Source organism: Tympanuchus pallidicinctus, unplaced genomic scaffold, assembly GCF_026119805.1.
Source record: "Tympanuchus pallidicinctus isolate F22 unplaced genomic scaffold, pur_lepc_1.0 scaffold13, whole genome shotgun sequence".
Classification (NCBI taxonomy): Eukaryota; Metazoa; Chordata; class Aves; order Galliformes; family Phasianidae; genus Tympanuchus; species Tympanuchus pallidicinctus.
Window position 1 is genome coordinate 18,525,730 of NW_026294648.1, and position 25,317 is coordinate 18,551,046.

Below are 25,317 nucleotides of genomic sequence, written 5' to 3' on the forward strand. Positions count from 1 at the left end.
TTGTCCATGCAGATGGCCACCAGGACAAGAGGAGAGCTGCAGGAGGGAAGAACACAGCTGGTGTGCAGGCCGCAGGTACAGGATGTGGGCACAGACACAGGCACAGGATGGAACTGCCTGGTGGCTTCTTGCTGTGCTTTGGGGCTGCAGCCCTCGCAGCAGACTGGATAAAGATAGACATGTGTGAGGGGAACTGGTCACTGCGGAGGCAATAGACTAGCACGCTCACTTCCCCTCTGCAGGTAACCAAAGGTGTGCTCCCCACAAGCATTTCCACCTGTCACTGTGTTCCAACCCCAGACTTGGACCAGCTCTGATCCAAATTGCTCCAGCACAGCTCCAGACAGAGAGCTGAGGGAAAAGCATGGCACCCAGCAGGGCAGAAAGCAGAGCTCTGCACACTGCCTCCATGCCCCTCTCTCGCACACTCTTGCTCAACCGCCCCTGCACCCAGAGAACAAATCCACCCTGGGGCCAACAGATGCCTGCAGGTGTGCTAATGCAATTACTGCACTCACAAGGACCCAGCACTGATTTAACAGCTCCCCAAAGGCTGATGATCGTATCAGACACTGTGGTTTCTGTTCAGAAACAGATAAGAGCACGTAGCCATTTTCCGCATCCTGTGCTTGGAAGTGAGCAGATCAGTGCCTTCCTCCTGAGTACAGCCCCTGACAACCATTCGCTCGCTGACCGTGTGCTGTCACACATCTCTGAGTCATGCTGGCTGCTCTCATTCCCGATATTGGAACCCCAAAGGAGAAGCAAGAGCTGAACAGCCATGGAGATGCTCAGCAGAACGAGTGCTCCTTGCCCATCCTGCACCCCACCCTTTCTACAATTGCACCCTGCCTTCCTGCCGCCTGTCCTGCAGCTCTCACTCACTGTTTGGACAGGCAGGCGCCGTCCCAAAGCAGAGCCCCATGCAGTGTGTGCCTTCACCTTGGCAAAAATAGGATTCCACTTTTCCATTGCTCAGAAGCGTTTCAGACCCGGATCAGCGGAGAGATGCCCTCGCAGCCTCCTCCCACCCCCAGCACACTGTGCAGCTGCATTGCAGCCACCACCGAAGGCCAGCAGTGAAGGCAGCATTGCTCTCACCTCTGCAGGGAGCCCACAGCTCCGTACCACTGCATCTGCAAGCAGTGCAACATGCAGAAACTCCTCTCCAGCTTTGAAGCCACCCTCAGCTCCTTCTGCTTTTAAATCCCAGTATTAATAAAATATTTACCTGCTTAAGACAGGAGGGAACTTTCTCCTATTTTTGTGCATTTATTGAGAAGAAACACCTGGATCTGTTACAAACTGCACAGAGAAGCACTGTTCCCTTGTGGGCTTTCTGCTCCTTTGTGCAGCACAGAACAGGAGTGGGGCACCTTACAGCTGGGGCACCCAAGGACCCCTCCTGTGTGCTGGGGCCCCCCGCAGCCCTGGGGACACCCCCTGGAGCACAGTTGGTGCTGCAGTGTCTGTGTCCCACTGCCACCCTCCTGTCCCAGACTGGAGGCCTCCCTGCAGCTCTTCTGGAAAAGAAAAATAGTTGCAAAATCGTGGCATAGAACCTTGATGTGAAATCCCAGCTCCAAAAAGCAGCCAAACGGTGTTTCTCGTGCAAACACAGCTCTGCATAAACGAGGGCAGGAATTTCTCCATGCCCACAGGATTCCCCCCACTGGGAGCGCGAGGGGATTAACCCGAAGTCACAGATCCCTACTGCTGCCCAAAGCACACAGGCGCTGTGCTGGGACACCCCCAGCATTGCTGTGGCATTGGTCACTGGCACAGCTGCACAGCAGTTCCCAGGGAGGAATTTCCATTTGCTGCAAGCACGCATCCGCCCCCCTGCCCTGCAGCTCACCCTGCTCAGCAGCACGGCCCTTTCCCTCTCCCACCCCCCCACTTCCTGCCTTCCTTTCCTCCATCTGAACACGACATTTCCACTGCAGGCGGTGTGGGATGGGCGCATCAGTGCTGCTGGGACTCCCAGCCGGAGCCTGTTCTCATCCCCACTGCCGGGCAGTGCTCACAGGGCACTCTGGCACAGGCTCAGGAAACAGCCAGAGGTCCCCAGGAGCTGGCATGCCACGGAGTCACCACACTGCCACCAGCCTGGCCAGCTCAGTGAGAAACGAGCCCGAATGTTAAAGAGGCCGCAGTTCTTCTACGTCTGCAGCATCTTAAGCAGAGAGCAGAGGGGCTGAGGAAAAGCCACGCGCTGTGCACACACTGCAGCCAGCCCTCAGTCAGCCGCATCCATTTGCCCTCTGCTCCCCATGTGCACAGCCACATCCTGAGCCTCGCTGCCCTCCTCACATCAGGGCCAGTGGGAGCAGCCCCTCACCCTATGGGAGCCACGGAGCCGTTTAAGGGGAGAAGAAAAAGGTAAAGGGAAATCTGCTCTTCTTTTCAAGATGGGAAAGCTGAACAACAAAACAAGCTGCACCTCCTAACCCTTCCCTCAGCCCACAGCACAAAAGCCAAAGCAAATTGTCTGGCTGCAAAGGAAACGTGGTTTTCAAGAAATCTCTTGACAAGAAGGTCACCTCACAGACTTTCCCATCTCCCCCCAAACGTGTATTTCTTGGCTGCAGCCTGCTCCAGGATGGAAAGGCAGAGCCGGGGCACTCACCACAGCAGCAGCTGTCAATCCTGGCTTTGTCCATCAGGAACGGAGGCCGAGGCACAGTGAGGAGGAGCAGCATGGCCAGAGGCCACCCCAGGCACCGTTAGAAGGCACTGATGGGGCAGGCAGGCAGGCAGCTGGAGGTCCAACTTGTTCCATGCAGGCCTATGCACCACGCTGCTGAAACCGGCCCCTGGCACGGCCAGCCCAGAGAGCCATCCGAGTTCCCTTTGGCAACAAACAGGGCACCTACAGCTGGGCAAAGGGCTCAGCTCCAAGGAGCAGCAGTGGGAGAGCTAAGGCAAAAGCAAAAGCAATGGTGCACACACACACAGACGGACGCTGCTTAACTGTTTCGAGCTCTCCAACTGCTCTGCACAGCCCTCCCACGCTGTGACTCACCGGCAGCGGCTCAGGGGCGGTTCTGTCCCTGCAGTGTGGCTGTGAGATGCTGGCAGCAGTGCTGCCATCACCACTCCTGGCACAGGCAGACAGCAGCGTGCCATTGCACTGGACACAGAAAGAGCTTCAGGTCACACAGGCTGTGCTGCTCCCTGCAGTCAGCCAGCAAGAGAGGAGTGGTGGTGGCAGTGCCACCAAGTTCCCTTTGGGCATTGCTCAGCCAAATCACCGCCAGAGCTGTAGCAGTTCTCCTCAGCCACACGTGTACAGACAGCCTGGCATGAGTGCAGGAGGGTTCAGCTTCTCCTATGGGAACCATGTCCCATGGGAAAGCTCAGAACCGAAAGCAAGGGCTGCTGCCATCAAGACATCAAAGAGGAGCAAAAGCTTTGGGAAAAGGGTGGTACAGGGACAAGAAGAGGAGTGCCAGCCGTTCAAGATACACAGACCTAATGGCTGAATATGCTCCAGATCCCTGGTTGTGCTCACGGCGCTTGGCTTTGCCCCATGCCTTCCTCCACTCCTGCAGGCAGTGCTCACTGAGCCCCACGGGCTGCAGCCCAGGGCACAGCACGCTCAGGGTAAGCAGATTTGGTTGACATGGGATTAGCCTCTGTAATGAAAAGCACATTCTCTGTCACTGCACACTCCTCATTCAGTGCTTGTGGCACAAATAGGGAATGAGCTGCAAGACCCCCCCATTTGAGCAGGACTGAAGCTCAGGAGGAGACAGCTGAGAACCACATGGAACACACCTCTGGGAGCAGGATGCAGGCACTCGTGCATGTCACAGCCTGGCACAGGCACCCACACGTCACAGCAGGGACAAAAGGCTGCCATTTGCAAGTGGTTCCATGGACACCAAGGCATCTCCGTGGCCATCCAAGTTACCAGTGACCATGTGCAAAATTTCCACCAACAAGGGAGGAGTCCGAAACCACTTCCAAATGTGATCTCATGTCCAAACGATGTGAGGAAACACCGGGCCCCAGAGGCAGCAGTGCTCCTGCCCTTCTGTGCTCCAAAGGAAGGGACCGAGGCTGCCCAGGACCGGCGCATGAAATGCTGTACCAGCATTCTCAAGGCTCCTGCAAAACTTTGTTGATGCAGGAGGTCAGTGAAATCCCTAAACTGAGAAGTCTTGTCTAAAAGCAAACGGTGCTGCTAAAAGCAAGCTAGCAGAGCACAGCTAACCAGCAGTAAGCTATGACCCTATACACAGTGCTGGGGGCCATTTGGGCTCACCCAGCAGGAGCACACTGAAGGCAAGGTGGGCAATGAGCTCGGGGAGTTCTGCACTCAGCACAGGGACTTTGCTCCAATTCTACTCAGGAAAACCCTCCTCTGTGCCCTTCCCTGCTGGACCTTCCTGTCACTGCTGCTCCCACGGCGCCACAGGAGGAAGCCAGACTGCTATTCCCAGGCACATCAGCAGGGCAGGAGCTGCCCCCTGGGTCTGCAGCCAAGCAGCATCTGGAGGTGGGAGAGGGGAGAGGGAGCACAGGCCCCAGGGAGGGGGAGGCAGGCAGCTCTGGGGGTGCATCTGTGGGCTCGCGCTCCTCCTCAGCCTGGTCTTCTGGTCCATCTGAGGTACAGCCCTATTGTCACTAATATCTCAGCATGCACACCACAGCTTTGCTGTTAACAAGCAGTATTGGTTCAGGACAAACCCTCCACCTTTACACATCAGCCCATTTACTCCCCACCTTGTTCCCAGTACCTGAAGGGGAGCACAGCAGCTCTCGTCCCCACTGCATATAGCACTGCACAGCCCCCTGTGCCCTCTGGCTTTCCTCCTGATATCCAGTAGCAGGGCAGAGGCCAATGCAGGGCAGGGCTCCAACATGTGGGCCACAGTGGTGACTTTGCTCTCTGCAAAATTCTCCCAAATCAGAACCCCTAGACCACACTGCTGAGATGGGCAACACAAGCACAGAGTCACCACAATCACATAGAGGTCAGAATTAAACCCCAGAGCAAAGGTGGGACCAAGCAGCACAGATTTGAGGTTCATGGAGCTGTGCTGAGCCCCACAGGGGCCCATTCCCCCCATCCTCCTCCCCACCACATGATGGTGAGCAGCCTGAGCTCAAGGCTTCCCTTTCCTTGAGAAGCTAACAGAGAGAGCAGCCAAAGAACTGCTGAGAAATAGTTTTAAAGGATGTCACAGTTTTGCAAAGAGACAAAGGAATATATTTTTTTTTTTAAATGCAGACATCTCCTTGCCAGGAATGTGGGGAATGTCAGGGAATATCATAAAACAGGATGCAAAAAGGTGGCCTCGAGCAATGTTACAGACTCATATGCTGGCCTGACAGTCAAGATGCTGAATCCCAGCGAAAGACAAACCTTGTGTCTGCAGTGGGAATTGCAGACCTGGCTCACCCAGCTGGTCCTGGCACCAAGGCAGCCAGGTCTGCCAGGCCAGCCTCGCTCCCCCTTGCACACACACCCACCAGCCGAGGCGCAGTCCCACCCCTTTACGCACAATGGAAGCCACAGGGTCCACTCCTAAACCCCCACACCCACTGTAAGCAACAGGAAATACTTCTCAGCAATGGTGAAAATGACCCTTCCCTGTAGCTCTGGTCATTAACAGCACTCTGTGGCCATCCGAGGGCTGCAGGCAGGCTCACGTCCCTGCCCAGTGATCCCAGTGGTGCTCCGCCTGCAGCAGCTGCACACACGATGGGGTCAGGAGCAGGGAAAACCTCCTCAGGTCACACTGAGCAGAGCCCCGGAGCTGGAAGGCAGCAGGAATCCCAAACTCAACACACTGACCATTTGCATCATCAGCATTAGAAAACAGAGGCCACTTACTGGCAAGAAGCACCTTATGGAAGGAACAGACACATTTGTTTCCAGTTTCCCGTCCCTGTGAAATCCCCCGTTGAAAGAGGAGTTCCGTCACAGCAAGACCAACTCAGGGCCCTGGCTCCTCACACCACCAGGCTCAGACCCAGCAGTGTGCTGTCGCTGCCCTACATGCTTCTAAGGAACCCTTTCCCTCAGCAGGCACCTACCTCAGAGCCGCAGGCTGACGACCTTTGCGGTAAATCACACAGCTCACATCTTTCTGAAAATCACCTGAGTCTGTTTTTATGAGTCACTGATTTCTGAGTAGCGTCTGTCCTCTGCAGGGACTCAGAGCCCAGTGCACAGGAGGGCACAGCATCCACGTCCCCGTGCCCATCACCACGCTGCCAGGAGCCGCACACAGCTCCTGCATGGCCAGGATGGGGGCACAGTGGGGCAGGTGAGGAGCGGCCACTGCAGCCCTGGTGGATCCCAGGGGTGGTGGAGCTCAGCACCCTCAGCCCAGCGAGGGGCCGGGATCACAGCGCCTTCCCACTGCTGGGGCAGGACTTGTGCCAGCAGGGCTCGCTCTGCCAAGGCAAGTTTTCTCAGTTCCCCATATTTCCTCCTCTACGAAGACAGAGGATGAACCTCATCGAACACCAATCGCTCCACCTTCTGACCCCGCTCCCTTCCACCCTCTGACAGGCTGTGACCAAAGCACAGAGATGGAGATGAGGGCTCCTTCATAGCCCTGCCGTACCTCAGCACACCAAAGCAAACAGAGCCCCACACTGCGGCCCGGGGCGGTGGGAGGGGGCAGCGCGGGGCCGGCGGCCGCGGCAGAGCAGGAAGGAAAAGCGTCAACGTGCAAATCCCTGCCAGCCTTCGGCGCTGCTTCCGGCAGCAGCTTTGCAGGGCGTAGTTAATGAGCAAACATCTGTGGCCTCACATCCCGTAAAGGACATTCACAAAATCCCCCCCCTCCCCATTCATGAGAAGAAAGAAATTTTTTTTAAAAGAAAAGGTAAATGATTTCTCCCACAGATGAGAGCATCATGGGGTGGGCAGAGGGGCAGCAGCGATGGCACAGCCCCAGCAGCACTGCCTGCGGCCCTCAGCGCTCAGCCACCAACTCCCGTGGCTGTGCTGGGGGTTGGCTGCTCCCATCCACAACACGGGATTTCCAGCTCCTTGCAGCACAGCACACAGCAGCCATCACTCGTGGTGTGGGGAGCAGACCGGCCTCCCGTCGCACCGATGCACACATCCGTCATCTTTGCGGCAGCTGTTTGAGGAGCGTATCACTACTTTCCTTATTTCCTATTTAACCGTCCTACTGGAAAACCCTTCAGTCAGAGACAACGGTCAGATGGTGGTTTGACAGTTACCCATCGGGGGCAGCTGCAGTGCGAGCACCCATAGGGCAGAGAGAGCTCTGCAGCTTTTAGGCACGGAAACAACAGATGCCAGGCACGAAGGGGAGAGGAGCAGGCAGCATGAACCCAACCCCAGCCCTGGCTCCTGCAGGGAGCCACCTCACCTCCTACCTACAACAGACCTGAGAAGGACACGGTTGCTGTGGGGCCAGGAACAATCCCTGACAACCCGAACAGCATCACCTGGCCACAAACTCACCCTCTCCTCTGATTTGTTCCTCTTTCAGAGCTTGAATGCAAACCTCAGACCAGCAGCTGTCCTTGCACGCAGCCCTGGTGTGCAGCTGGAATGTGAACGAATGGAGCGGGTGACAACGTGGTGCTTGTGACTGCTTTGCAGCTTCCTGTCTCCATTTCAGCAGCTGGCACTGATCACAGGCCCTAAGGTCTGATCCCACTCAGACATATGGAATCCTGCAGGCAATCCTGCACGTGCACAGCGTTTGGAGTGGTGCTGAGCACCAGCTGAGAAATGGCACCAAATCCCATTTTCTAGATGTGAGAACAAACGCATACAGGAGAAGCTGACCACCTCCCACCAAAGGCACAGCCCACCTGAGCCGGTACCCACCAGTCCCAGAGCGGCTCATGCCTTCCCAACCTACAAACAGGGGGAGCCCACAGCAAGCCCCCGACATCGCAGTGCCTCCCCAGCAGCAGTGCCCACAGCTCAGCTCCATCGCAGTGCCTCACTGCCACGGCACCCTGCTGGGGGCTGCCCGCCCCACGGCACCACCACGGCCCCAACAGCCATAGGCCAGCAGCCAAGGAGAAACAATGAAAACCATTTACAGGGCAGGAAGCTGCATCTGCTGGATGAAACGCTATCTTCAAACAAGACGTGTTTGGATAACTCCAGTTTCATAACTCGCCTCTTCCGATGTTAGGAAATCACAGTAATAAAAAGAAAACAAAATGGGGGAGAAGAAACTTGGCACAAGGAACAATGGGAGAATTGCTCGACCCCAACCTGCTGCATCTTAGCTTGGGCAGCTGCAGCTCCTGCAGAAAGCCCTGGTGACTTTGCGCAAGAAGAAACGTCTGATCAAGTATCAGCAGGAAAGGAGTTCAATCTGTTCTGCAAACACCACGAGCACAATGCGCCCTGATGATCCTACGTATTACCTGCCTGCTTTATGTTTCTTTTTAACCAGAACCAAAGTGACCACGAGGGCAGCAGGAACACCGTTAGACAGAGGTGGCCAACAGCGAGCCCTGGAATTTGGGCTCTGGCAGGGATGTGCCCATCACCAGCAGGGATGGCAAGTCCTCTGCTCAGCACAGACCTCCCTTGGGCAGGGCAGGACAGACCCTGCAGCGTTAGCAGGAGCAAACTATGGTGAAGGTAAAACCCTCTGCCTCGTAACTGCCTAATGCTAACCAGAAACCTTCACAGGTACCAGAGAGAATAGTGCTTCATTGCACCTTACTGGGGCCCCGCTGCTCTGCAGCACTGAGGCAGCCATGAGGCAGGTCAGAAACAGCAAGAAGAAGGGAATTCCAAAGGGATTACAAAAGGCACGGTGTGCTGAGAGGATGTGGCACCTACTTGGACCACAGAGGGTCCAACCCAGACAGGGCTCTGTTCGGTCCCACTCAGCCTGACCCAGCTGTGAACGTGCCCTGGGCACCAGCAAGCAGGACAGCCACTGCAGGGCCCAGCAGGACAGGGACATGCAGGTCCCCTTCCTTCCCCCACCTTGAACAATCTGGCAGAAGCAGCCAAAAGCTGAGGTCACCCCACCGAGTTCTGGCTCCCTCCCCACCCGCCTCCTCTCCGCCCCCTCCCCAGTCCAAATATAAACTTGCTTACAGGAAATGCCTTAAAGAAAAGGCACCTCCCCGAGCCCCGAAGAATGCCCAGAAAATAAACTGTCTCTGGACATGAAGGAAATGGCTTTCTTTCTTTTTTTTTTTTTTAAATAACACTGCAAAGCAGATTTAACCCTTTCAGTCCCTGCAGGAGCTCAGCCACCCCTGCCCCGGGAGCTGTGCTCCGGATGGCAGCACACAAGTGCATCCTCTGCAGAGGCATCTGTGCACCACCAGCAGGGCTTGAGCAAAACCAGTCTCAAATCCACAATCCAGGTGCAAACCTCTCCATCCCCCGAGCACCCACTGAGCCCTGTCCCAGTGTCCCTTCCTTAGAGCCTCCCCAGGGGCCAAGCTGTGCCACCTCAGCACCAGCAGTGCTGCTCCTACAGGGTGGGATTCGATATGAAGGGCAGGTAGCATGAGCAGGGTTGGGCCACAGGCAGCACCCAGATGGGCTGCACAGTGCTGCATTTGTTCCAGTGAGGAGCACAGCACCATGCGGGGGCTCTGGAGGCACAAACACCACTTTCACACCAACATCCCTGCACGGAATATGAGACAGAGATGTGGAAACCTCATACCCAGAGGCAGCTGTCTCAGAACAGCCATCCCAGCTCTCACACAGGGCTAAGCAGGGGAACACAGGCACCAACTGCAGTGCTGTGCAGGCGGCGAGAGCACGGAGCAGTGCCAGGGCGCCGCTGGGACATGAGGACCAACACAGCTTGGTGTGCCATGCAGTGCTGTCCCCGAGCTTTTACAGCCTACAGACCATTCACAGAGGGACACCCTTTGTTGCCCCTCATCTAGGGAGGAATCTGAGGCAAAGGCTCCTTCAGCAGGGGGGCAGCCCAAGCTCACAGCTCCTGCACCCCCAGAGGCACCACCAGGCAGCTGCAACACCTCCCTGACGGTGCTCCTTCACCTCTCCGATGTGCGAAGCAGTTTGATACAATTCAGCTGCTGCAGGAAAATGCCTGAAATATCTGTTGCTTTTCTGGAGCAGCAGCAGTGCTGGGGATGTTCCAACGTGTGTACAGGCAGCAGGTATGGGAAAGGAGAGCAAGCAGCTCAGCTTCACTTGGCTGCAAAGCACCATGTGCGTCCAGGGCTTGAGGCAGAGTGTCAGCAGCAGATCCAGCCCACAGGCACAGCTGATGTATGCACCACAGGAACAAATGGGGCCGCATAACACAGCAAGAAGTGCTCCCTGCTCCAACGTAGCAACAGAAGTTCAAAATTAGAATAGCTGTAACTAAAGGTAAAAAGATTCAGAGATGGATGAGAGAATGCTGAATGCAACAAGCAGGATGAAGTAAGGGCACGTTGGGCTGAGGGCAGCCCACAGACCTGGGGAATCAGCCCTGTGCCTGTGGGGAATGCTCTTAGGGCGGGGTGGAACCAGGAGGAAGTGGGGTTCTGAGGCTGCACTCCCCTGTTTCCCACATGCACAACCTCAGGGGCGCTTCAGTTCTTCAGAGTTTTTTTTTCCAGAAGCCCATTATTTGTAGCTGAGGGAAGGTGACAGTTTCCACCTTCTGTCTGTGTTTGGGCTGCTGGCACAGCGCTCAGGGCTCCAGGAACACACTGCTACCACAGCTCCCCTGCTCCCACCACACAGAGCCGTGATGAGGGCTGACACCTCACCAGGGGCTGGGGCATGACTGCTGCACGGGGTGATGGGGGGGGGGGTGGTCATACGAAGGGCTGATGGGCAGTGATCTGCCTGGGAGGAGGCTGAAACTGCCCCGAGGTTCTGCTCTTGCCCAACGATGCTGATGAAATGAGGTCATGAGCTCTGAGTCACCCTGAGCATCACCATCTTGTGACAGGGTGGCTGCCACAGCCCCCAGCTGCATTTTCACATGGGAGAACAGAGATGCTGCCCCATAGCCCTTCTGCTGCCCCTTCCCCAGCCGGTGCTGAGCAGAGGCTGCAGCACAAACCCCTCCACGCACACAGATGGAACGTAGCAGCAGCACCGCTGTGCAGGCGGCTGGGGAAGCACTTTGCTGCCTTTCCTCAAAGGCACGGGGGGAGCTTGCCTCCTCTGTGCTGCATCAGACAAAGGGGCATTCAGAAACTGAACTTGTGCCCTCGATGGCAGTTAAAATATTCTTGTGAAACTCATAGGGGAAAAAAAAAAAGGAAAAAAAAGTGAAAAGAGTGGGAGTGGGAGAACAGAAACCCCTCCATCCACCCTGGCAAACAAATTGCACTCAGACAGGAACACACTGACAGGTCGGCAGCATCCTCTCTCGATGCCCCTTGCCCAGAAGCACCGCTGGGAGCACAGGGGCTTTCCCTGAGTGGTGACAGAAGCACTCGGTGAGCACTGAACCTCGAGCATCACAGGCAGCTGCAGCCAGGCGCAGCACAGCCACTGTGAGCAGCTCGAGCAGAGCCCCACACGCTGCAGTCACACACCGCTACTCCCCAGATAAGGGCAGGAAATCCCCGCGTGGCCGGGCGGTGCTGAGCTCTGCGGCCAACCACGAGCAGGGGCACAGACAGCCAGAGCCAGCTGCTCTCTGCAGCCGCCCGTCCCTGTGGGTCAGCACCTCCAGGCTCCCCTGTGCTGAGCACAGCGACCACGCGATCGCATCTTCAGGAGCAGGATCGCCTCCAAACCCCCGCTTGGTTGCTGGACCCAACACAAAGGCAGCTCTGCTGCTGCATCCCACACCGAGGTGGGAGGGAGGACCTCGCGCTGCTGTTTGCTCCCCAGGCAGCCGTTAACATTTGTCAGCCCGTTACTGGCACTGGTGACGAGTGCCCTTGTCTGATAAGGATCCCTGCGGGGACTCACAAACAGCCCCACGTGGCACAGGCAGACAATCATTAACCAGGACAGGTAGTGCCTGGCAACAGGAGTGGGGAAGAAGAGCACACAGAGACAGGTGCAAAAGGAAACCGGCAGTGCAGTGAGGGCAGTGTGGATGCAGGAGCACATGTTCAGGAGTGCACCCAGCATCACCCTGCTGCCCTCCCCAGGTCGGTCTGGCCCCTGATGCAGCCCCGAGCAGCTGAGGGGGCCAGAAGAGGCAGGAGAGCCTTGATCCTGCAGGGAAGCGAGTGTGGGGTTTGAAGAACGCGGCACAGGCAGCTCTGTGCTGCCTGCACACGGTGTGGGAGCCCCAGGATGGGCAGCAGCAAGAGGAGAGCACATCTAAAGCATTTTCTGCTGGAAATAGGAAAAGGAGCCTGGTTCTTTACATTTCTGTGCCCAGCCCGACAGCCAGGCAGAGTCAGTGCTGTTACTGGAGGTGACTTTCAGAAACGCTCTCGTACAGGAGGATTATTGCAGGAGGTTACTGCAGCTCAATCATTAACTGAGCAGCAGACCCCTGGCTCTGCAGGAATGCGGCTGTGCCTGCAGTGCTGTCTGGAGCAGAGAGTGGAGCAGCTCCGTCCCCACTGACATGGATCCACATAAAGGCACTGCCAGCAGCCTCCCTGTGCCACCCCATTCCTAAAGGCCCAGAGCTGCCTTCAGCTGCTTCTCCATCAGGGTCCCTTCACCACTGCCATCAGACAAGAGGAGACGACACTTCAGACTGAATTTTGCACTCACCTTTCTGCAACTTCTGTGCAAAGCCCCCAACTGCTGCTACTGCTGTGGGACCTGCACACACAGGGTGGCACGGGACGTTCAGGAAGGCATCTCATTGCACTGCATCACATCTCATCTCAACTCACTGCATCTCAGCCTCGGCCAAAACAGCCTTTTTGCACACAGAACAGCCATCTCCACTGTCAGTCCTGGGCTCTGGCACTGCATGTTGCCAGATGTGAGGGGCAGAAGGACAGAGCAATGTCTCCCTCCCCGCGTTACCCAGAAGCCCCCAGCCGAGCACAGCCCTGCAGGGCCCCCCAGGGTCCCAGCAACTACAGCAGGAGTACCTCCAGCTCTGCTGCCTCACCGCACGCTGCCCGCGTTTGGAGGATTCCAGTCCCACATCCATCCGAATGCAAGAGCCCTTCCCAAAGCACACACACGGCTACGGCCCCCTGCTGCTGGGCAAACCGCCTCGCGCCCTTCAAGCAACAAACGGCATAAAGAAGGAGACTCAGTTCTCCCTGGCGGAGCCTCACCTCGTTCCACAGAAAGCACCACTCGCCTGTTTTTCCCCACTCGACTTTAATTGACTTGGAGAACTGTCAAATCTTTTTGAAATTTGCACAAAACCCGAAGGGAAGCAGCGCAGTGCCCTCAGTCACCACATTCTGCCCTGTTACGAAAGCACACTGCTGGCAGCCTGTCCTGTGCCCGCGCTCAGCAGCGGACATTTGAGGCAGTGCAGAGCAGGAATGCTTAACAGAAGCACGACTGCACTTATTCAGTCGGTCTTTTATTAGAAAAGTATTTCTCGAAGGACATGTGAGCATACAAAAGAATGCCCTCACCTCCTCAGAAGCCGCGGTTCACATCTGAGATGGGATGTTTTGTCACATATGGAAATTACCGATGAGCTTTTGGTAGAAGGATCTGATTTATGTTTTCCCCCAGATGAGCAGAGGAGGGCAGGGGCTGAGCCGGGCCGTCGCTCCCAGCACAGCTCACGGGAGAGGGGCAGACCTCGGCACAAACCCGCATTGCAGAGCTGCTCCAGAAGCGTTTCAGAACCGCTTTCAGTTAAAAGGTAAACAGAAAAAAAAGCACATTCATTGATAAGAGTTCACGTACGCGCACGTAAAAGAACGCGAGCTGCTGCCAACACCACCCCAGCGTGCGCTCTGACACCTCTAACAGTACCGGATCTGCACAAGAAAGGGCTTCTGCCCCGAGCACCAGGGAGCGCAAAGCACAAAACCGAACACGGGAGGGCTGATGTTTGAGCTAACCGCGAACAAACAGCCGGGCAGCTGGCAGCGCCGGGACAGACCGCTGCCGGTCCGCCACACCGCCAGCTCGGCTCCGAGCTGAGCCACCTCCAGCCCCGAGCCCCGCCGGCACCAAACCTGAGGGAGCCGCGCGGTTCTGGTTTACCTTCGGGCTCTGCCGAGCCTCCGTCGGAGCCGCGCTCCCTGCGGGCAGAAGTGCCGAGCGGACGGACGGGGGCGGCGGGTGCAGCCCGGCCCCGCGGGCTGACGTGAGCCGGAGCTGCGGCCCGGCGGTGCGGGCGGCCGGGGGCCGAGGGCCGGGGTCCAGGTGTCCGTTGCGAAGCCGCAGCCCCCTCAGCCCCTCCCGGCAGTCGGGCCAATAGCGGCTCGGATCGGCTCGACTCGGCTCGGCCCCCCGCTCCGCCCCGCCCGCTGCCCTCCGAGAGCCGCGCCCCGCAGCGCCGGGCTCGGGTCACCGCTTCGGGTCCCCCGCGTGCTGTGCGCCGGGACGGGCTGAGGGCTGTCTGCGGGAGGCTGGAGGGTAACGCGGGGGTAGAGCGCGGGGGATACGAAATAAAAAGCTGTATTTACTGTATATCGCCCGAGGGAGAGATTTGTTTGTGGCAAATGGAAGGAAGGAGGGTGGGAGGTCGGGAAGCAGCAGGCTGAGAGGAGCAGAGCTAAGATAGGTACGAGGAGGAGAACGCGGACGCTGAGGGCTGATGGACGGGAGGGACAGGAGGGACGGGGATTTGGTTCCGGGAAGGGGGCAGGGGCAGCCCGGGGGCAGGGGTGGAAGTTGGCAGCGCGGGGGCACGGCCGGGTAAGGGGCGCGCTCCGCGGAGTTCCGCGGTCAGAGCCGGGCAGCGTCGCCTGGGCGGCCCCGGGGGAACGGTGACGGTCAGTGGAAAAAACAGCTCGGCTCCGAGGAGGATTTCAAGCATTTTCCACTCATTTCCCCATGCAGACCGAGAAGGGGGGGGAGGGAGCGGTGGAGAATCAGCGAGGCGGGAACTCTCCCAGAAACGCCGAGTTAAGAGCGAAGGGGACGGCGCTCGGCACAGAGCCGCTCACACCGGGACGGCCGCCGGCCGCGACCCGGGCGATCGCTGGGAGGAGCGGAAGATGCGCGCCGCACCCCCGGAGCGGAGCGATGAATGGGCCGCATTCACAGCCGGCGGTATTTATAGATCCCAGAGCACGGCCGAGGGCCGCCCGCACAACGAGCGCACTGTGCGCGGGCACGCGGTGCGCCCACAGCCGGCAAAGGGTCCGCGCTGCGCCCGTGCGGGGGGGGAAGGAGCGCCGGGTAACAGCGAGCGAAACGTGGGGAAAGGGGGTAGCCCGGAGCGGAGCTTGGGCGCACCGGGGAGGATCGGAACGCGTCCAGCGAGGCCCTTTTAGACCGCCCGGGGCCGATCCCGCACCCGGTCCCGAGCAGCAGTGTGTGCAGCCCAAGCCACGGAGCTGCCGTAAGGCACGGCAGGGCAACGGCTGCTGCTGCCCACGCTGCAGCCCGGCCTGCTGTCTCCTCAAAATCCCCCCCTCTGGGCTGGGGGCGGTGGGACGACCGGCCTCGCCGTGAGCCAGTGCCACAGCTACAGCTAATCTGCGTTTTGAAAGGTGGATCACGCTGACAGACAGTCTGGAGTGGATCAACAATTGGCACCCTGAGGGACCTGCTATACTATTCCACAGTACCTGAGCACGTCTCAGGCCTGCAAACCTTCCCAGGAATCAGCCCAGCGAGCAAAAAGCAACGCATGGGTATGGTGCTGGCAAGAGCAATTTAAAATAAAGCACTGAAAAGCCCCAAACTGGGATATCCCTCAAATGGGAAAATGACACCGTGATGACATGGTGAACTGCACCCCTCCTGGCACTGTGCAGCACAGCCTGGCTGGGTGGGAAGGCAGAACAACAAATAAACTGGGAGGGAAAGAGGGGGAAAAAAGCAGCGATTCCATAGGAAATGCATCCTCACTCCCTCTGCCCACCCACCACGAGAAGAGCACTGCGCGTCCACAACAAACACATCCTGAGCAGCCCTGCGCTGCCATTGTATGCTCCTCTTTTTCCAACAACCAAAGTAAACAGCGCAGAGAAAAAACACTAAAATTCTTCTTCAGGTGTGTCAATAAAAACTGACCACAGAAACGGGCAGAGCAGGAGCGGGTGCCCTGGGGAAAGCTCACAAGCACACACTCGAGGGATTCTCGCTCTGCTGATGTTTCACTCACGTTTCATGATTTTCCACTGCCACAGATGGGAGGACAGGAGAGCCCTGTGACGTTGCCAGCTCTGCATGAACCAGCTCTGCCCGAACTGAGGGTCTGTGCTGAGCACAGCCTGCACTGCCGTGCCTGGAGCAGCCCCATTTGTTTCTGTCTGACCTCAGAACAGTTGTTCACTTCTCTTACATCGCTGCTATAGGAGCTGACGCTGCACCCCGCAGCCCCCAGAGCTCCGTCTGCACCCAGCACAGCCCTGTACAGCAGAAGTGTCCCCAGACACAGCACAGCCACCCAAGGCCCCACGCTGGGACCAGTGCCAGCATACAGCAGACGCGGTTGCTCTGCTGGAGAACACACAGCTGGGACGGGTGGCCACCAGCACAGGTCACCCAGTGTTCCTGTTCAAAGAGGCAGCAGCATGATGGGGCACCAGGCCCTGCACGGTGCTGGGGACAAATCGCTGCTCATGGAGATGGAGTCGGCATTGCACAGCGGGCAGAGCTTCACCAGAACCAAATTCCCCAGCTTGCAGGGGAGGAGGGCGAGAGGGAGGAAAAGAGGAACTCAGAGACGTGCACAACAGCATCATTCATAGGAGCTGATTCCGTGTAACAAGGGTCCTGTGTCTGGCCCGGAGCTCAAGGCAATTAAAACAGCAGCCACAGATCTCAGAGAAACAGCAGGAATTTATCTGAGGAATCCGGATTATGTGGCCACTGCTGAACCGGAGCAGAGAGCCTTCAGCTCCCACAAGATAAACGAGCTGGTCAGCAGCGAGCACCCAGCTCCAGCACCCATCCACCCACTGAGCCGCCTCCCAGGGAGCAGAGCAGCCACAGGAGCTGCCCCTGGCTGTGCACAGACGGCATCAGCAAGAGGGGCTGAGCGGGGTCCTCTCAGCCCACACTCCGCCAGCTCTGCCCTCGCAGCCACGTGCAGAAGCAGCAGAGGTGGGCGCAGGGCTCTGTGAGCAGGTGGTCACCGCAGAAGCTCCCTGCGCCATGTTTGTGCCAGGGGAGGATGCTGACGGGGAAGAAAGCCGAGGACGGTTTATTGTTCCAGAGGTAATGGTGGTGGGTTGCAGAGCTCAGGAAGTGTTTTTCATTCTGGCCCGGTCTCAGGATGCACACACGGGGTTTACCACAATGAGTGAAAACAGACGCGATGCTCATTAATCTATGAAAGCCCTCCTGGCTCCAGGCACAGCTGCAGCCCAGGGGCAATTTGCAGGCTGCGGGTCCCCAGAGCAACCTTCAGGACAGCAGCACCAAGCACAGCAGCCTGCACTGGGTGCCCACACGGGGCCGGGGTGCCGCCGTCCTTGGCAAGCACAGCGTGCTCTCACCAAGCATTAACAAACCCTCCTCCAATATGTTCATATCAGCTTAACTCTTAGGAAAACCCATTTTCCTCCCTCACCTGTGACAATCAAAGCCAGCACTGCAGAATAACTCATATCCACGTGGTGTGCTGTGGGCCACCCCCAAAGAGATCAGCAGCAAAAGCAATTGGTGTCCACTGTAGGTGGGCAAATACGAGATCCAGTTCTGCACACCAGAGCCAGGAGAAAAATTACAGCGGTTCCCTTTTCATGTAGCTCAGAACAAACTGCTTTCGAGGTTGCTATCCATGGGCTGTCATCGCCATCATCTTTAAAGCCACTTTTAACAGAGAAGTTTGAAGTGAATACAAAACAATCCCCTTTTCTATGAAAAGTATGGTGGGATCTTTCTTTAGAGAGAGGGGTTTTTTAAGCCATTTTTTTTAAATGGAGAACGTGCCAAGCTCTGAGCATCCCGTTATGGAGCCGTAATGCCCACGGGGGGAGGAACCGCCCCCCCGGATCCCACTGCAGGATGCTCCCATCCGGGATGCCGGCCCAGCTCAGCTGCTCAGGAAGGAGCCGCGGGCACAGAGAAGCAGCAGATTTGCTTCCCACGGGATGACGCGCGTGCAAACACCGCTACGATCATTGCAGACACCCCCAATCTCACCAGCACTGCGGGCGGCAGCACGACGTCCCCTCTCCGCACTCGCAGGCACGTCAGCTGCCCCGCGGACAGCGGGCTGAGTCGCCGAATGGGCGCAATTACGCCCCGGAGGAGGGCGGCCGAAGCCCCTCGGCGCACCTTCGTGCCGCGCTCTGCCCCCCGCACCCCTCCTCACCCCTCCCGCAGCCCCGCTCAGCACACAGCGGCCGCAACGGCCACGAGCTCCGCTGCCCCTCCGGGCGCTGAGCTGCCCCGGGGGCCCCAGCCGAGAGCCCGCAGCTCCCAGAGCCGCCCGGTCCCCGCTGCAGCACCGCACTCGGCCTCCTTCCGTTATCGGCAGGGAAGCAAGGAAGGAGGGAAGGAAGGGGTTCACAGAGCCGCGCTGCCGTGGGGTTCTCCGCTCCAACCCGAGGTTCCCGCGGACGAGGCAGCGCCGGAGCTTCTCCCGGGGCGGCCCCATCCGCGCCGCAGTCCCGCGGCACAGCGGCCCCGTCCCGCGCTCACCTGCTCGCCCGCGCCTCCCGCAGCCGCACGGCAGCCGCAGCCCCGCGGAGCGCCCGGAGCCCGAGCGCGGCTGCTGCGCCCCGGCCCCGTCCCGGCTGCCGCCCATGGGCCGCGCTCGGCGGAACGCCGCTCCTCCCCGCCGGGATGCCCGCGGCCGGGCGGGGCGCGACGACGCAGCCGCCTCTGCAGCCCCTCCGGGCGGTTCGGGGCCCCTCGTTCCGCCCGCGGCAGATCCGCGTGCAGCGCGCGGCTCGCACGTTCGCACCAAACCTCGCCGGCCCTCGAAAGCCCTCGGCCATCCCCGCCCCCCGCAGCCTCCCGTTCCTGCGGCGTTTCCTGCCCCGCTCCGCTCCTGCCGGGAGTGGGCACCGACTCGGGGCTGGAGGCATCCCGGGAACCAGGAGCATCCCGCTGCCTCCCTGCCTCCTCCCCAGGGAATGGGCGGCGCTCGCTGGGGCACCGAGAACATCGCATCGGGGTTCAGATCCTCGTCGTTAGGAGGAGAAGGAGTTAACCAGACAGGACCTGCCTGCAAACACCTCGCGCCTTTCCTTTTCCATCTGACCTGTTACGCTTTGAAAAGAACCGCACCAAGGCTACGGAGCAGCCGCACAGGTTCCGTGTGCGCCGCGCAGTGCCCCCCCCCGACAGCACGGCTCCCTCCAGCAGGGCTAATGGACTCCTTCAGACGTTGCAACCATTACCTTCCTTTGCGTTCGTAATGCAGCTCACACGTAAAAGCTCCTTCCAAAGAAAAAGCCCCGTGCAGCCAAATCTTCCTTCCAGCTTCCTATGCTCTCATTTTAATTTCAGGGAAGTAACCACGCTCGAAATTCCCTCTCGATCCCTTTGGTCTCAGAGGACACAGAAAGAAACGGCCTTCCTTGCCTGCAGCTTCCTTCCAGCCCGTCCCAATGGCCGCCCGCTGCCACAGGAATTGCTCCTCAGCACGCCAGGCACAGCCGTGCAGCCAGCAGCCCCCCAGCACGGAGCCAACCCTCTCTATAGCAGCAACTTTTCCCTCGGTCCTTTGGTGAAAAGCAGCCGAACCCTGATAGGATCCTGCTGCTGAGAGGGGGAATCTGCATTCTGTTAGCTACAGGAAACAGAAAACTTCCAGACCCTGAAAGGAGAGCCCCAGAAGGGCCGGGGGAGGCAATGGGGGATGGGGGGCAGCTTCCTGCAGCAGCCGCTGGATTTCAGTTACAGAACATTTTATGGGCAGGAGGGGAGCAGGGACCAGGAACGGCTCAGCTTCACGGTGCCTCTCTGACAAATACTTTCCTCGCGATCATATATTGGAAAAAGGCAGCTGTGGCCAAATTGCTTTTGATTTTCTTTTAAAGTCCTTTTTTTCTCATGTTACGTTTCCGTGTTGTTCCTCAGCAGCAGCTCCCTGCACTCAGCTCAGCCCCCGCCTGCAGCCTGGGATGGCAGCGGTTCGGTCAGCAGCGCTCGCATTTCTGCTCTAAGAGCAAAACGGCGACAGGAGAGCAAACAGAAAAGGCTGTGCTGTGCTGCAGGGTGAGATAATGCCACAGCCCTTCACCTGCCTGTATCACTGCCAGACGGGAGCTGCTAAGGAACCAAACTCTCTTGGGGGCCGCTGGTGTTGGAGGAACTCAGGGCAGCGGGCAGTGCGTGAGCAGCACTGAAACGGGCTGCCACAGCAGTGCAGATGGCATCCAGTGAGCATCCCAGTGCCAGGGGACAAGAGGGACACGAGCAGACCTTGGCTGCGTGCAGAAGCCCCCTCACAAAGCCTGACCTGCCTCCAGAGAGAAATTAAAGCAGTATGGAGAAACACACATCAGAGAGCTCAGCCGTGCAAAAATAACCTCCAGGTTCACAAGGAGGCCGGAGAGGAAGTGCTGGAGATTGTCTTGAGCCAGAGCTCTGCGTTGAACATCTGATGGAAGCAGCACAAACTGCAGTTTGACTCACCCTGCCCTGGCAGGGGGGCTCTCAGGGCGCACGCTGCCATTTAGGAAGCGCCCCTCCTCTTCTCAGAGGCACTGGGATGGGTCACAGAGGATCTCATCCTGCACACAGCAGAGACCTGGTGAGGGGTGGGTGGGAGTGGAGGCTGCAGGAGAAGAGCAGAGGAACAGAGGAGCAGCACGGCCCCAAGTCTGACCCACAGGCAGGGGAGAGAAGAAGAAACGAAGCCTCTCTTCCATCACATGGCACCAAAAACAACAGTAATCACATTCGGTTCACTTTTCTACTTCCCACCACTTCAATCACTGCTGCACTGCCATTTTCCGCCAGGCAGTGACTTCCCAGTGCCTCACGAGCTCCCAAAACAGGCTGGGCAGGCGATGCTGCCCCGTGTTCTGCATGTGGGGGTGAGCAGCCGTGGCTCCGCGCTCAGAGCACTGATCTGCCCAAACTGCTCAGAGCTGGTTCGTGTACAGCAAGGTCGGGGGGAGGAAGAATAGCTCAGCTGTGACAACACATCAACAAGAGCTAAAATTAGCAGGTTATTCCTGGAGATCCAGATGCTGTGCAAATTCATCCTTACTATTTCACACAGGGGCAAAAGTTCAGCAGAATCCCTCCTTTCTTTTCCTATGATTTCAAGATGCCCATTAGGAGAAGCTCACTTCTCTGTGAAATATCTCAGCATCACCACTGCCTGATACAGTTTTTACGACATTTGAGGATGCTGCCCGCTCACTCCTCACCTCCCAGCAACCAGATTGAGGTCACCGCTTGCTGACATTGGCAGAGCGTGCTCCAAAACCCGCTTTTGGAGAGGTCCGCTGCTGCTATCAATAAGATTTTACATGGAGGATGGAATTCTGGCTTGCACAGATTGTGTGCAAGCCTTTCCTTTCTGCTTCGTGCAGAACAATACGTGGGAAGCGTAGCTAATGTCGGAAAGGAAGCAGGGAGCGAAGGAGCCAACGAGGAGCCGGGCTGCGGGGTCGGTCCGCAGGGCGGATGCCGGCGCGGCTCCCATCGCGTACACGGTGGATAAGAGCCGATCGGCCCCGGCCCTCCTCGCAAAGCGCTGCCAGAACACGGAGGGGCTCCTCCGGGCACCCGGCGCAAAGAGACAGAAAGCCGTCTGTGGAGGCAGTGGGGTCCCTGAGAGCGCGCCGGCCGCTCCCTTCACAGACCCCCGTCTGCAGGGCGCTCCTGGTACGGAGGGCAGCACGCGCTGCAGCCGCCCGCCCCGCAGCCGAGCCCGGCAGCGCCAGGAAACGGAGCACGGCGCAGCTCCGACCGCACCGCGCCGCGTCGGATGGGCACCGCGCTCCGCCGCTGAGCCGCCCGGCCCGGTGCTGCCCCGCGCTGGCGGCCTCCGTCGCTCTGAAAACCAACGCTGCGAGGAAACGCAGCGCCGGCGGGAGCCGGCAGCACAGCCGGGTTCCTTTTCTCCTCGCGGCCCTGCCCAAACCACAGAGAGAAAGTCGGTGCCCAGAAGAACGTTATCTCAGCTTACCTGCATCTTTTTTGTCTTCCAGCCGTGCGAAGCACTGCGAAAAGAAAGAAGAAAGGAGCTCATCATTCTGTTACCTTCTTCATTTTCACATTCGTGGATTCCTACGATTTGTGCTCCTCGTGCAGCTGCACTCAGCCCCACATGCAGTGGTCCCAGGGTCACGGGCAGCAGCACAGGGTGGGCCCCCAGGAGGTGATGTGGGGCTCCGTGTCTGACTCGTGCAGCAGAGGGCAACAAACGCACTGCACTGCAGCCATGAGCAGGAGGTGAGCGTGGGGCTCCTTGCGAGCACAGCACAGCCTTGGCCACGGCCACGCAAAGGCAGCAGCAGCCCTGGCACGGGTCTGCAATGAGCTGGGGTCATGGGCTCAGCCTGTTTCGCACACATTGTAGGGTTTGGGTGAAAAGCATCACCGCAGTGAGCACAGAACAAGCGCTTCTCTGAGACAAATCCCAGAAGAATGCCTCAGCCACGTGCAGCAATCTGCAGTTCTAAGGGCTTCCTCCAGGAGCAGAACTGTGGGAAGGGGCTCTGGTCCCAAGCACTGCCATCCCTTGGGATGCTCTACTGGAGGCACGAGGAACAGCTGGAGCAGAGGGAGAGATCCCAGGACATTCAGACCTGCCTGGGGTGGATGACTGCAGGGTTTGAGTGGTGTGGGGTCATCAGAATGTCTCTCCTTTGCCCACACACTTTGCCCGTGGAGGCAGTGAGAGTAACAGAGCAGCATCACAGCTGGAAGGAAAGGAGGGGAGGGGGCAAAAGTCCTGTCCTCAGGAGACTCCATCACGCCCTCCCATTCCCTCCATGCTGCCCTCAGCAGCTTCTGCTCCCAGCAAACCTTCCACATGGCCACAGCTCCACCTCACTTAACCCCAAGGCTTTAATCCCACTGACAGCCCTGCGCCTTTCTGCCTCTTCCAGAAATCCTTCTGCTCTCAATAGCGGGTAGCTGAGATCACAGGGAGGGAAAAAGGAAAGAACAAAAAGAGAAGGCTGAAGCAAAGCCCTCGGCCTGCAAGAGGCCATCAGCGATGTTCTTACCGCAATGGGAACAAGGAGAGGCCACATCCTCCATCACATCCTCCCAGCTCTGCTGAGCCCAGCACTGCAGGGCAGCACCGCTCTGCTTAACCCTATTTTGGCAGCTTTCCTCTCTCCCCATGGCCAGGAGACAGAAGGGAACCCCATCCCCATCCCCCAGAGCTCATCCACATGGGGCAGAGCACAACTGTCCAAGTGTGGCCACCTCGCACCAGACAGCTCCAGAGCTTCGTCTGCCCATGTGCCCCTGCATGGAGATGCCCATGGTGGGGGTGAAGCAAGGACATGGGGGGGTGAGCAGCAGGGGCTGGGCAGTGAGGACAGGCCCTGTGCATGGCCCTGCAGTGGGAGTGCAGCTCTGCTGCTCTCAGGTCCCAGGACAGAGCCCTCGGTGCTGAGCTCACAGGGATGCAGGGGGTTAAAGGCACTGCTGAGCTCTCTGGAGACAGCAGGGACAAGATAGCTAGTAATGCTATTAATGAATTTCACAAATGTCATTTTTAGACTCAACAGACTCAACTATTTTGAGCTTTGCATTGGGAGCCCCAGGGAAGAGCACATTCCACAGGCGCTCAGCAAGCAGACCCACGCCTGACAGTCCTGTGTGCAGCACTGTCTGCAGAGCAACTGCAGCACTTCCTGCAGGCTGACGCTCCCCAAACCCACCCCACCAGCACCTCCAAACCTGCCTGGCAATGCAGTGACCCCAACACAACAAACGGGCTTTGAGAGGCGTACACCAAACCCAAGTGAAAAATACCAGCTACCAAGAGAACAACTGCTGCAGGAAATTAAAAACCCCATGGCTTGCGGTCTGCACTGCTCCCCCACCTCTGCAGCCACCTCCACCGGGTGGCACGGCTGGGGCTGAACCAGAATTTGTGCTCAGTTTGGCTGGGGGCTCCAGGTGTCATTGCTGCAGCACGGCCATTCACAGCACGGGGCCAGGGAAGGCGTCCGGCTGCGGGTGCTCAGGTAGTGAGAAGGGAGAGATTTGGGCTGTTATCAGAAATAACCGGGAAGCAGCTGCCTTCCGAAGGCATGGCGATGCCTGCCCGGGACAGCAGAGGCACCACTTGTTGCTGCCAGTGATTTGCAAAGGACATGAAGGGAAAGCAGCACCTCTCCCAGGCCCTCTGCTGCCACGTCCTGCCCGGAGCAGAGCCGTGACGGGTGGCAGCCATCCCAGCCCCAGCAGAACGCAAATACACGCGCTCATGCACACACTCATGCACTCGCACACAGCGCCCATCAGCTCAGCACCTTCCCCGCAGGCACGGGCACGACGTCCCCCGCAGCGCACACCGAGCACCGTGTGACCCCAGCCCTGTGGGAAGGAATCCTGCGGGGCGTGGGGACGCGCTTTAAACACGCGGCTCCTTACCTTGGCTCTCCTGAAGCACGCCCAGAGGAAATCCAGCAGCGGCATGGTGGGCAGCGGGCGCGGCGCGGGCGCTACATGTTGGGGCTGCACCCGGGCAGGGGCTGCGCCCGACTCAGCGCACCCATGGGCGCCGCAGGCAGCGCTGGGCAGCGGCGGCGGAGGCAGGGCCGGCAGTGAGCCCTGCCCGCGGGGCGGGACGCGGATTCAAAGGCTGCACCGTTACGCAGTTGGTCGGGAACGGGCTTGGATTGCGGTTGGAATTCCCTAAAGATTGCGCGTTTTAAAAAGCGGCAGGCTTTCCTTCCTGCCTCCTCAGCGCTGCGTCCCCATTCCCAGGCAGCTGGAAAGAGCGAAGGAAAAGAGAGACCCGCAGGGCAAAGGGAACAGGAGCTCAGTGTCAAAGGCGCACGGAGGGCGCTGGAAACCCAAGCCCAGATAGCTTGCATTTCCCTGCGGCCCCGCTCCAGCTCAGCAGCGGTCGCAGAGCCCGGCGCTCGCAGGCACGGCTCAGAGCTGCGGCCCCAGGTGCCCCCCGGACCCACACAGCCCCGCGCAGTGACCCCCATAGAGAGACAGAGTCACCAATCCCGGCATTTACCGCGCCTCTATTCACAGCTCCTTATCTTCCCCCGCAAACATTTCTGCACACACAGCGTTTGTTTGCAAGAAAGCCCATAATACAAGGAAGCGTCACAAACCTCCGTGCAGGGGGTGGGTGTCGGATATGCAGCCCTCAGGCTGGAATTAGGCTGCTTCTGTGCACTTCAGAAATGAAACACCAAATAGCGATTTCTGAGAGCATTTCAGAA

At 58.5% G+C, this 25,317-nt stretch overlaps 1 protein-coding gene across 4 annotated transcripts in view; it reads right to left on the reverse strand.

The window, feature by feature from the left end:
• STARD8 (StAR related lipid transfer domain containing 8) overlaps positions 1-24,642 on the reverse strand; it is a 41,710-nt gene extending 17,068 nt beyond the window's left edge. Inside the window, exons 1-2 of one of the 4 annotated variants that reach the window (XM_052673379.1) lie at positions 24,509-24,642; positions 22,080-22,113 (exon numbers count right to left, since the gene is read on the reverse strand). In XM_052673379.1, coding sequence (XP_052529339.1) covers positions 22,080-22,113; positions 24,509-24,553 — 79 coding nt within the window. In that variant the 5' untranslated portion in view covers positions 24,554-24,642. Of the gene's footprint in view, positions 1-2,629; positions 2,979-13,482; positions 13,705-14,065; positions 14,215-22,079; positions 22,114-24,508 lie in introns of those variants that run through there. The other 3 variants (XM_052673383.1, XM_052673384.1, XM_052673380.1) reach the window with 3 other exon arrangements.
• Between the last annotated feature and the right edge of the window lie 675 nt (positions 24,643-25,317).